This window comes from Rutilus rutilus (genome assembly GCF_951802725.1).
Source record: "Rutilus rutilus genome assembly, chromosome: 13".
NCBI classification, from domain to species: Eukaryota; Metazoa; Chordata; class Actinopteri; order Cypriniformes; family Leuciscidae; genus Rutilus; species Rutilus rutilus.
Window position 1 is genome coordinate 20594062 of NC_140218.1, and position 13358 is coordinate 20607419.

The 13358-nt window shown below is 37.8% G+C and overlaps 1 protein-coding gene across 1 annotated transcript; it reads right to left on the bottom strand.

Annotated features, from left to right (window-relative positions):
* Positions 1 to 360: 360 nt before the first annotated feature.
* Positions 361 to 11250, bottom strand: clcnk (chloride channel K). Its single transcript, XM_084429092.1, has 20 exons — positions 11174 to 11250; positions 9599 to 9758; positions 9344 to 9475; positions 9018 to 9146; positions 8562 to 8701; positions 8395 to 8472; positions 8193 to 8268; positions 7932 to 8057; positions 7642 to 7726; positions 7404 to 7505; positions 6953 to 7037; positions 6687 to 6851; positions 6515 to 6584; positions 5929 to 6033; positions 5588 to 5804; positions 5279 to 5412; positions 4954 to 5024; positions 3372 to 3452; positions 3191 to 3277; positions 361 to 3044 (listed from the first exon to the last, which is right to left on the bottom strand). The coding sequence occupies exons 2-20, from the start codon at positions 9753 to 9755 to the stop codon at positions 3006 to 3008; spliced, it is 2079 nt and encodes a 692-aa protein (XP_084285218.1). The 5' UTR covers positions 9756 to 9758; positions 11174 to 11250; the 3' UTR covers positions 361 to 3005.
* Between the last annotated feature and the right edge of the window lie 2108 nt (positions 11251 to 13358).

A 13358-nucleotide genomic window follows, 5' to 3' on the forward strand; every position in this document is an offset into this window, starting at 1 on the left:
AAAAAACGACCTGCCTCCAGCACAACACAGACTCCAACACAAACTCCAAAAAAAATAAAATAAATAAATATTTATCTGCGGAAGCTCGTCAGGCCAAACGTCAATCGGATCGACTCAGGACGAAAACACGGATCAACATTGGCAGAGCGTTTGAATTATGGAGAGACCTCCGCTTTGTTTTAGGTATAAAAACAGACCCTGAGTTGGCTTTCATCCTTTTGGACAGGTAAGCTAACAATACTTCAAAGCATGTAAAATATATTGTGATTTTGTGCTTTAGTTGGCTCAAGTTAGACATCATTAGTTCACCAGCTAACGCCGACCATTTGCTAACGTTATCTGATGTGAAAGACTACAGTTGTAACTTTATTGCTTTTCACGAGCACGAGCGCTGTTGTTGCAATCTGAAACATCACCGCTAGAGGCCGCTGGATCCTACATACAGCACCTTTAAGCTAGAGAAGTATTTTAACAAAAAATTACACACTTCAACTTTTTTTATTTTAAAAGTGTGTATGGTCACAATTGCCACAGATTTATAAATCACATGAAGAAGTGAAGTAGAAAAAAAGTGTTACCTCAGCTGCCTTTGAGTAACTTGCCTCCATATTGTGTTAAGAATTGTCAGCTTGTTCTGTTTTGTGCAGTTCTTTGTACGTGTAAATTATGATTGAATCTTTAAAGACCTCTAATCTACATTGCTGCAGAAATCACTTATGTTCCTGCGAGTGTCGGAGTGAAAGCTGGAATAACAAACGTCATGCCTTTTCTCTGCAATTAGCCCTATTCACACTTCACTGACAAAGAAAGGTGATTGAAAGAGAGAGATGGAGGGAGAGAGTGAGGGACGAGGGGAATCAGCGACGGAGGGGATTATAGTAAATGCAGTGGCAGGAGAGGGCGAGACAGGAGGGTGTTGGGAGGTGGAATGGTCAAGTGTTATCATGCTCGAGGGTCTTTTAATAGACGTTTAAACAGTGTGATCCTCACGTGTGGTGTCAGATAATGTGTGTGACAGCTTTGTGCTCCACAAGTAGGGTTTAATTGTGTAGATAGAGGCTCTGTGGTGGTGAGCAGAATTGGAATTGTGTTTGTATTTCAGCACAATATATTAAGGAACAACACACTGGGAATGTAAATGAATTCTTATAACACCTTTTCTGTGCAAAAAGCACAGGGAATAATGAGAGAAAAAGGGATGGTTGAGAAATCAAACAAAGGCCGTTTATTACCGAAGCCTTTGTTCTGCTCTTTTCTCCCAGTGTGAGGCTCACAAACATATATCTCATTTCATTCAAACTCTAGACATGCATATGATATTATACAGGGTCAGTTTCATCAGACCCACCCACAACGCTTGACAGCAGCCGGGTACAATCGGACCCTAAATGTCCCCTTTAGTTTTTTTCTGGTCCCAAACTGTATGACTATTCAATAATATAGATTCTGTTTTATTGAAAATTGGTGGAGAATTTTTTTTTGAGAGAATGAAATAATAAGAAATTTGGATAACACTTTACTTAAAGCCTTTATGTATAATGCATTTTAGAGGTATTCATAATGTACATTATAATGCATTATATCGTTTCATTAATAACTGTAACCAAAGTTAAAATGCATTATTAATAATCACAGATTTCTTGTTGCATCTGAAAGCGTGTTTTAATGCATTATACGTTCTAAAGGTGTGTTATAACTGTGGTTACAAGTATTCACGAGATCACAATGCATTATAAGGTGCATAATTAATGCAATAAAAATACTTTTATAATGCATTATACACAAAGGCTCAAGTAAAGTGTTACTGAAATTTGCAAAAGTTTGCAGATATACAAAAAGTTTTGAGGGGAAAAAGGCTGTCGGGGGCAATACTAATATGTGACCCTGGATCACAAGTAGCACGGGTATATTTGTGGCAATAGCCAACAATACATTGTATGGGTCAAAATTATTGATTTTTCTTTTATGCCAAAAATCATTAGGATATTAAGTAAAGATCATGTTCCATGAAGATATTTTGTACATTTCCTACCGTAAATATATAAAAGATATTTTTTTGTGAGTGAATGCAGCACAATCACGAACATAAATGGACTACTTTAAAAGCGATTTTCTCAATGTTTTGCACCCTCAGATTCCAGATTTTCAAATAGTTGTATCTCGGCCAAATATCGTCCTATCCTAACAAACCATACGTCAATGGAAGGCTTATTTATTCAGCTCAAAATATGCATAAGCAGATACATTTGCTATAGCAAGATGTTTTTAAGCAGCATTTATGTATAAACATTTAATTGAAATTTTCTCTGCAGCCAACACAATCTCTTACGGCATATTTGATGTTTTGTCTTTTTAAGATGCAATAAAAGGGACTTTGTCAATAATGAAAAATTGTTCCACTTTTTAGATGGTTATTGAATATCTATTGATTTAATCACCTTGACAAAAACTGAAAATCATAAATGCATCTTTTGTCTCAAAATACATTTGATAATTTTAGAGATTCTCATTAGTCCTATAAATCTACATTTAAAAAATGTTTAAATATACATTTTAATATATATATACACTTTCTCCTTGTGGTACCCTATTAAATTGCTGCTTCGTTTCATAATATTTCTTAATTATTTCGCTATCCCCCTGTTTCACAGACAAGGCTTAACATAATCCCAGACTAAAATGCATATTTGAGCTGTTTTACTGAAAGCAACTTGTGATATCTTAAAATATGTCAGTGCCATTGTCTCAAGACTCACACCAGTAATGGGGTTTTCTAGAGCACGTTTATAAAAGGTACTTAAATGTCCTAATTGAACTAAGGCATAATCCTGGTTTAATCAAAGCCCTGTATGTGAAACCGGGCCTATGCAAAATTATTCATTGATCTCCTCATTATGATCCATGTAAAATCTCCAGCAGATGAAATATTAACCATTATTATCAAAATGGCAAGCACAAATTGATGACTGTCCTGGATTCTGATGTCTGAGCTGATTGTCCATGCATCAGACTTCCTTTGCCATCTCTTCGATAATTTTCTTCATCTGAAAGTAAAATCACGTGTCATAAGACCATCCTTTTTGCAATAAGTACATCTAGCTAGTGCGACTGGTGTATTCATCATTATTTTGTTTGTGTTTAGAAGTATGCGTGTGTACATATTTGTCCTTGTGCAGACTGCTCTTATCACCTCTTTCCATGTGACGACTCCACACAGCCGCCCATTCTCCGTTATAAACAGACGCTGCTCACCCGTGACACTCATGATACAATGAGCCTGACAGAACACACACAAACACGCACATAGTAGAGGAACACCTGAACAAAAACATAATGTGAAGGAAACAGTCACCAGTTTATTCTCACTGCACCTGCTTTACGGTGGATTCAGGAGTCAGGTGTAGCCGCACAGGTTGAATAGAACAAACTTCTTCTAGCCGTTTACATGAACCCTGCAAGAAAAATGATTTAATGATGCTGAGAAGCAGGAGCGTCATGTGCCCTATCGGATTTTGAATGTAACTTAAAACAAAAACAAATTATTAACACTTTACAATAAGGTCCCATTAGTTAACATTAGTTAATGCATCAACTAACAATGACTAATAAAATGTTCATCTTTGTTAACGTTAGTTAATAAAAATACAACTGTTTATTGTTAGTTCATGTCAGGCCACTTAAGTAATATTAACAGATAGAACTTTTGATCTTAGTAATGTATTAGTAAATGTTGAAATTAACACTAAATAAGAATGAACATTAAAGGCTTTGGAAGTACTTTTCATTGTTAGTTCATGTTAACTGATGTATTTAACATAAGGAACCTTACTGTAAATTGGGTAACACTTTATTTCAGCCCACTTTAGGCATTCTACTAAGTAACTTTGCAATTATATCTCTACTAACTCTTAGTAGAGTAGACTGTCTGCTTAATATTTGCTAACACTTTATTTTTACATTCTACTGACTATAAGCAACTACGTCAACTTATTCAACTAAACCCAAACCCTAACAGTCTACTACAGTCTACTAATACTCTAATGAGAGTTAGTTGATATGTAGTTGCAAAGTTACTCGTAGTTAGTAAAGTTTCTAAAGTGGACCATCAAAATAAAGTGTAACCATAAATTGTTACCAAAAATGATTGGATAAATAAAAATGTGTTTCATGTTTTTAAAATAAACCCTTCCTTCTTCTGACAATCTGGTCATCATTTTCTTACTTTTTTCTATAGATCAAAGAAAATGCATAGTGATCATGGACTGTTAAGTTCAACCGCAATTTAGCTTGATTCATTATTTAAAACAATGACAGTTTCAGATTTGAACCTTGATCTTATTGCATATTAATTGAAAGCTGTAACACTAGAGCTTTGGGGTCTGTTCACACAGAACTTTTGCGTTCCACTGCGCAGCTTTTTAATTGCTAAACTTGCACTAGATTGACGTTTTTGATTGTTGTGGCATGTCTCACTGCTTACAGATATGTGAAGAACTACGATGTTCAGAAGTTGTAAAAGTTCACCCCAAATTGAAAATTCTGTCATCTTTTACTCACTCTCATGTCATTCCAACCCTGTATGACTGACTTGATTATGTGGAAGATTTTTTAAAGAATGTTTCAACTGTTTTTTGCACTTATAATGAAAGTCAGTGGGGTCCAAACCATGAAAACCCATTGAATTTCATTGTATATATAGACAAATAAACCCCCACTGAGACAAGGTGCGGTGTCACTGGAAAAAACACAGTGGAATGCAATAACACTTTCTGTGTGAACTGGCCCTAAAATGGCAAAGGCAAAACTGACACTGGTGCCACTTGAAAAACAAAAAAGAAGCCCCAGCTGAGAATCCAGCTTCCGAATTGAAATGCTTTCGTTATTTTTTATTATTCTTTCAGTAACTTTCAGGACAATTTCTGTTATGACTCAGCACATTATGGGTTCAATTACCTCATTTCTATGCTCTTGCAGACACTCCCGCAGTTGTGATATGTTGATTGTTCCCAGGAGAATAGGAGAGTCTGGGAGATAAGAGAAAAAGTAAATGGCATCGCCTCAGACTGTCGGCCTCATTTCATACAATAGTACTGTCATTGTAAAGTACTGTACTGGAACATTTTCTTGAGGGTGCAGTCTTGAGTGTGTCACCTCATCAACACACAATCATTTGGCCTTTGGGCCTTATCAGCACACACATTTCACTGGCTTTCACTCTTTTCTGGGTGTTATTAAAGTGAGATTGTGTCATTGAGCTGGTGATATTAGTTAGGCTCACCGTGAGAGTCCACCACAGGAACTTCAGTGTCTGTGCTGTCGTTTAGGATGTGCTCCACACTTGTCAGTGTGTCTGTCCTCTTCAGCACGGCTCCCGCTTGGACCGCAAACTGCTTGATCTGAACATTGGCCAACCTGTGGGAGAGCATTCATGATGAAAACCATTTACTATCCAGCCATCACTTCCTTGATGTCTCCCTCCAGAATCTTGTTTTGCACACAAGGCTGTGTCATCTGAAGAAAAATGCAATGTAATTTCAAGTTATAACATGGTGGAGCCTGAAGGCAGACGAGCAGATAGTTTACTCACTTTGGACAAGCCCGGATGAGAGATGGCAAGTGCGGGAGCTGTTTAATAAGGGATATGCCATCGTAGAAAGATGGACGGTGCTTTGCACGAGCCACCGCGTTGGATACCAGCGTAGCAACCAGAGCGGGGACAGCGTGAGAGCATTGGCCAGTCATTTCCAGAGCCAATAGGGCAGGAGAGAGTGTGTGTGTCACAGCCCCAGAGAAGGCAGCTGCTCCTGTACACACACATACACAGAATATGACCCCATTAATGCATTTAGACAGGCCTTATCGTCTCTGTGAGCCTGCAGTGTTCATAATCCTCCTTCAGAAAACTGACAGGATAATAAAATTGTTTACCTGCTAAAGCATAGCCGCCCGGGTTTATCAAACTCTTTGTTGATGAGATTCCATCTGAGAGCAGATAGGCCGAGCCCTCGCCTACGAAACGTCCCACTGCAGCACCTAAAACGCAGACAATTTCAATGGGCTTCTTAAAATAAAACATCTTATGGTCCACTGGATTCATTGAAAACTGTATGTGGTTAAACTAATAGATTATAAATTATCACTAACTACATTTTGACAACTACAATACTACATTTTATTTATATATTTTTTTTAAATATATTTAATTGCATTATTTTTATTTTGTCATTGTTATTGTATTATTTTTATTATGGTAAGTCATTGTTTTAGTATTTTATCCCCTTTTATTTTATATGTATTTTATCACATCACATTTTATTTTATCAATTTTTTTTTTTATTTTTTTTTTATTGTTATTATTTGTTCATTTTTTAAATGTTTTAAAATTTTATCATTTTAATGATTCATATTTTATTTAATATTTTAACTACTATTATACTTTTATTTTATAATAATAATAATAATATATATTTTTTCCCAATTAGCATGATGTAAATCCCATGGTATGAAGACCTACCGTAAACAAATACTGGCATGAAATAGCCAGCCGGTAAAGGCAAAGTACAAGCCACGACCAACAGCCCAACCTTACAGAGAGATGGTAGAAATCATGAAATCTGCTTATGAGAATTTTTTTTTATTCTTCAACAAGCAGCTTATGAACACCATGATAATTATTGCTATTTTACCTTCACAGTAATGAAAAATCCTAGCGTTTGGAAGTAACCTCTGCCGGGTGGGTTCCATGCCTGCCAGAATATGTTCTGAGGCTCAGGCAGGGCAGAGGCATTCTGGGAAACAGTGTACCAGGAAGTGCCGTCTAAAAGTGAAGTAAGCAGCTGCTTCATTGTGAGCTAGTAGAAAACAAAGATACATTTAAAGTAAATACAAACCGAACACCAGAGCACCAAAGTTTGAAGTACTGCCAGTATTCCAGAAATAGGCCTATCCTCACCTCAGCAGCAATGAAATGTCCCGCTGAGTGATAAAACGTAAAGCAGGCAAGGAGAAATGCCACAATGGCTGAATAAAGTGACTTTCTGTATATGATTATGAATACAAACAAAGTTAGATCACAACAAATATCTTCAGGCATCCAATTAAAAGACATATATTTGATGTCAACATACAGTGGGGTCCATAAATCTGAGACTATGATGGAAATATGGGACTAAAAATCTAATTTACACCCAAATATTTCAAGTTAAACATTTCATTCACACTTTCATTATTCTGATTTCCCCCCCAAAAAAAAGAAAATAAGAAAGAAAGAACCATTTCAGTAGTGGTTGTTTGGACCTCATTGTGTGTATATGTATGTTTGTATGTATATGTACACACACACACACCAAATGAGGAAAATGAAAAGTATGAAATTGTCTGCTGGAATAAATGTTTCAGCTCACTCTGTTGCCAGAAATCTGCTGATGGTTTTGTTTGTTTTGACAAAACGCAGAGCCCAGCGATGACAAAATAAGTAAATACAGCTGAGAATACTGCAGAACAGCCTGAATCAGAGGAAAACACCATTAGAACAATTACTGCTTCATGGATTTTAATAATATAAACACCGAGATAACAGGCATGACTAATCAATATTTAATTTATGACTGTCCATCGCCAATCTGGCAATTGAGAGCTTACCCAAGCAGAGCGAAAATGAAGATTTCAAAAGGCTGGTAAGGCAGGTCACTAGAGAAGCTGGTTTTAAACAGGGCCTGGATGGTCTCTGTTGACATGGAAAGATTGAATAATTTCTCTCATAAATCCTTCTGGCTTCTGGTGGTGTGATACTTTCAGTTTCATCACTTTAAATTCAATCATGCCAATTCATAGCATCCCATAAGGCTAACTGATGGTCTTGTGGTGGATGAGATTACTAAGACACCAGTAGCATCCATTAGGGGGCGCTGTAGGTAATGTAAACCTCTCACCTTGATCTCTACTACAGACAGAGAGCAGCCTGAAGGTGATCGCTCCACAAGCTGCTGCAAAGAAGCAGGGACAGTAATCTCTGACTGAATAATGAGTCCCCATCACCTCTACACTGAACAGGACGCCTATGATGGTAGAACAGAGAGAAACATTCAGGGAAAGGTCAGGTGACAGACTGTCAAGTGACTGATGAGTTACACTGATGACTTTGTGTTTTTTAGTACTAGAGGATATCACGGACCACGGTGACGTCAACTCACCGCTGATTGGAGCCCCAAAACAGCTCGCAACGCCAACTGCTGACGCCACAACCAGCATTTCTCCTTTAGCTGCTCTCTGAATGAACCGAGCCACAAGAGAGTCATTAGTATAAGTAGCCTTCTATACAATTTCCATCTGGTTCTCGTGATACAAAATTAAAGAGGGCAGCATGGTTCATTTGTTGCAGTGCAGTTCAGCTACCTGCTTTCCACCACGACAGGAAACATGCAGGCGATTCATGAACGCACCCACCATGACAGATAAATGGACAAATGGGCCCTATTGAAATGAGTTGTATTGCAAAAGGTCAATATACGTCAAATTTATGGTTAAGCTCCACAATCCTCATTTGTATAAGAGGTTCTTACCACTTTGCCAAGAAACACTGTGCTGCCTGAAGCTAGTGTGCATATCAAGCCAAACAGTTTAGCAAACAGATTGGAGAGGGACAGATAACCTGGCATGTCTATCCCTAAGAGAATAGCCCTCGCCTCAGGAACACCAGAGCCTGAAGGGTCATGGGTGAAACACATAATGCATGACCAAATCAGTTTTATGTTTTATGTAAGTCAAACCAACAAGGCAAAGCAGGTGAATTGATGCATTTTTATTTAAAATAGGCCTACACTAAAAATGTGTGTTGTTGATTTTGTCTCATGCATTTACATGTGTAAAGCACATTATATTTTAAATATGGATTTAAATAATTATAATAAATCAGATTGGATGTACCTACTCTAAATAAGCAATTTATGCAATGATAGCAAAATTATTTTTATTATTATTATTTTACCATGTTAAGATGTGATGAGTGTCTAGCTGACCTGCAGAGAATGGGCAGATGCTGTGGGCGAAGCTGGTGGACAGGGCACAGAGGCATGCTGGGTAAAGCGTCCAGCAGAGGAACTGCAGCAGGCGGTGACCCTTCAGACAACCGTACAGCCATTGGTGAGCTAATAAGAGAGAAGGACATGGACTGAGGTGTGTGAGAAATAAAAGAGAATCTAAGGTCGTCTGTTTTTGAAAGACCTTGGCCCACTCAGCTGCTAGAATGCTTCAGTGGTCCAACAGTTAGCCCAACTGACCCACCTGCATCTGTATGTACTTTTTTTACTAACCATTTTTTAAGTGACAAGGTGGAACTGCTCACCATTCAGCAGTTTGGCCACAGTCATGTCCATGAAGAAGCTCATTAGAGCGGTGATGATCCCTAAGAGGGCATAACAGTACCACTCCATGCTAGCAAAAGACACCAGGACCTTCTTCACATACAGCACACACTCTGCCCAAATGCAAAGCACATAAATCTCAGTGGTTAATTATGATAGTTTGAATTTCAGGCAGCATTGAGGATTGATAGAGTGAGATCATTGATGACAGGGAGGAAATTGCAAATCCGCCTCACCTCTGATGCGTGACCGTGATTGTTGCCAGGGTCTCCATGAATGCTCATTAGAGGTGATTAGCTTTTCCTCCACCGTATCTGGGTCTGTCTTATCTTCATGTGTGCACTGTTCTTCAGTTTCTTCAAGATGCTTTACATTTACACTAATTGCATCCATTGTCTGAAATACAACATGCATGGTCTTTGTGTCACCATGAAATTAAAATGAACAATTCTTATTTTTTTATGGAATAGTAGGGTAGAGTGGGGGAAAACGCCCCCCACCTGTTTTTCCCAAAATAACCACTAAAAGTAGTCAAGATACATTTTTACTGTTGCTATGCACTACGTTGATAACGGGGATATACAAATCTCTATGGAGAAGCTGACACCAGCGACATATTTTAAGAGAAGAGGATTACATGGTAAATGCTATAATTTTCAGATATTAGTAAATAAGTGTTTAAGGGAATATTGTTCTGCAGGATATCGCAGTGATGTATGATAGATGAATAGTGAAGTCTGTAGTTTGAGATCATATATTATTTATAAGGAATATAATTATATTTTAAAAATTAAACATTTTTTTTTAAAACTCATAGCTTGTGGGGTAAAACGCCCCCTACGCTGAGGGGCAAACCGCCCCCTTTGTACAAAAATATTTTCAGTGAAAATACTAATTAATTATGAAGGCTGAGCAATTTTAATATTTGGTGAATAACTCCTGCCATAGTCACTCAAAACCGGGATGGCAATTCTAGTCACATTTATGTTTTGTTTCACTGTAATGTCACATTTTCCTTAAGGGGGGCGTTTTCCCCCACTCTACCCTACTAGTATAAACGCACATCATCATTATTTTTTTTTTTTAAATGTATGTGTCCTCATAATCTTTAATCAAAATAACGTCCTTCCCTCTTGTAGCCACATCTCTTTTGTGATGACGTGTTTACTGATACGAGGGTGGGACAACCTGTCACTCACATGAGATCCACCAATAGCAAACCACAACGATCCAACAATCCAATCAATTCCTAATGGACAAAAGCAAGCGGCTCCCGACCTACATTTTTTTCTTACTCGAGAAGCCGTTTCACTCGGATAGGGTACGTCACAATATGGACGAAAAGACTATCGCAACTTCCATTTCATAATGGCTTTAATGCAATTTTACATCTCTAAATCTCAAAATTATTACACATCGCTCTGGAATTCTCAGTTCTGATTGGCCAATCGTGCCATCCAGTGTTCTGATACTTCACAATTTTCTCCGTTATCCATTGACAACGCTGTTTCAGACCGCTCAGCCGGTAACTGCGCACTCCGTGGACTCTTAGCTTAAGTAAAATTATAGCGGAGGTAAAATCATACAATAATTATTGTTTAATGTCCATGCATTTATTTATTTGGCAAGTAGCTGTGTAAGACGCGGGTTATTTTAATTTCATCGTGGTACTTTTCGACTGACTCCACATTATTCCTAATAACGTCAGTATAGATAGGCCTAGGCCTAACAGGTAGTCCCGAAATACTGGAAACGATTTAATGTCAAACTAAAGTAATTTGAAAACTGAAATATAAAGTTAGAGAGCTCACCTTGGCTTTCAGCCTGTTGACTCATTCCAAATGAAAGACCGTTGAGGTCAGTATCGACTCTTTACCCTGGCGTCACCAGATGTAGCTTGAAAGGAAAATTAAGCTTTAACTTATTTATGGCGCACGGCCTCTGCTGCTTTGCCTCTGGGCAGGCACTGAATTGGAACAATGCGAGATTGAAGTTTACTTTTTGGTTTTCTCTGAAATTCATTTTGATCTCATAGCCTAAATGTCATTCGGACATAGCTCACTGTGGCCTTAACTTTCAATTAGGCGGTTAATGAAATTACCTGTGATGCGTTATGAACCTTTGTTGTTAAGGCGAGAGGGCAGAGAGTGATAAAATCTAACTGACCTTTAGAATTGTCATCTTCACTCACTCGCTTTAATGAGCCCTGACTACATTTCTTAACAGGTGAAAAGAGCATCATTAATTAAAAAGTGTACCCAGCTTTTCTCATGTATTGCATAATAATAGTGATTGCCCCTTTATATGGTCTCTATTTGAGCACTGTTTCATATTGCATTAACCTTCGTTCAAGGTGAAAGCAATCACACACACACACACCAAATCAATGTCATGCACAATAATTGATTCACACAAAATTTCCAAAATCACATAGCTGCAGTGAAAATACTTAATAATATAATTTCACCATGCATCAGTGGATTCCATTAAGCTATTTCAGACAATTAAAAACATGAATGCATCATTCTGTTGTATTTTAAAGTCCTGTTGTTTCCTACCCTGTGGAATTTATATTATTGTCACGATGATCAGCACTATCTCAGACGATAAATCGATCTTTTCGAACAAACATCAAGATGCATTGTTCATTTTCTTGTAGTTCACACACAAAGGGATACAATAAAGCTATTATTGTTGTACATGCTCATATAATTTCCCTTTTGTCTAATTTAGCTGAGGGCTTGCATGGCCTAATGCTTTAAGTAGCCTAGCCTATGATGGCACCACTTTCTCTGAAAACACAAAGTAATAGATAACTTGAAACAATTTCTTGTCCTTTGATTTTGGATTCTTTTCTACTTTCTCCCATAATTTGTGACACACCCCTCACTGCAAACTGAGTGACAGAAGGTTTTAGTTTATTTGAACTTTAAAACTCCCTGATCATTTTGGAATTGTTTTATCCCCACTGACAGAACCAATCTGCTACTTGCAAAGCAGTGACTGGTTCACGGGGTGAATATGTGTGAAATGTCACAATAATAATCTTTCCCTTCCTGCCATGACTGACGAGAGGCTACCCTCTGTCATTCCGCATTCTGTTCATTTTCCCTGTCAATTTCCATTCGTTTTTCTCGGATGGGTCCAGACGCCGGTGGTTTTTATAGAATCATGACAGCCGCAAATGCAAAAAGAGAATATATTGACTGAGGGGTATAGATGGCACCAGGCTATTTAAATGCATTTTCTTTCTCATCTCAGCCTTTACTATTGTGTGATTTGTTTTGTTACCATAATTTGAGTCTCTATTTTGTGTTTTTCCTGCTTCATTGTTTGTTGCTCTTGTACTTTTTCTTAGTCCCAGCAAAACAAGCCATTCACATTGAGTGACAATGATAACACAAACTCTCTCTGAGCTTCCATGCAGTGGTCCTTGAACCTTTTTAGTCCAAGGACCCTCTGTATATAGTGTAAAGAGTCTTGCAACATGCGTACAGTACTACCAATAGTAATGTATTCATGATACTTATGGAAAATGAACAATGGAAGTCTTAGCTTCTTAACTTTAGCTTTGGTTGAAGTAAATATAAAACTCAATTTCAGCCCATTAATCTGCACACCCTTATGTTTATTCATACTGTTACAAAACCGTCCCCATGAGGGCTGTCCAATGACATCCATAAACTAGCGGAATACTTGTGAAGATATCAAGTGAACTTTCTGAAGTGAACTCACACTAAGCCTGAGGACAAACTGTGCTAGTCGCGATTATACTGTTGACTGATTAAATGCTCTCTTGCTCTCTCTCTCTCTCTCTCTCTCTCTCTCTCTCTCTCTCTCTCTGTTTTTCTCTTCAGCACAGAATCAAATTAGAAGAGCTGCATTGGTGTCATGACACATGCTGTTAGAAGTAATGTTGTGTTTCTCAGATTTAGACAATGTTTAAAAGTCTTTAAAGTGATAGGGTACACTACATGCAACTTACTTGAGAGGCCA

What these genes read in the sequence shown, in the direction of transcription:
- clcnk (XM_084429092.1), bottom strand. Translation starts at nt 9,755, where the DNA reads ATGGATGCAATTAGTGTAAATGTAAAGCATCTTGAAGAAACTGAAGAA. An exon ending in GACATTTCATTGCTGCTGAG is followed by an intron (nt 6,852 to 6,952) that starts GTGAGGATAGGC and finishes GTTTTCTACTAG; the next exon opens with CTCACAATGAAGCAGCTGCT. An exon ending in CATGCCAGTATTTGTTTACG is followed by an intron (nt 6,034 to 6,514) that starts GTAGGTCTTCAT and finishes TCTGCGTTTTAG; the next exon opens with GTGCTGCAGTGGGACGTTTC.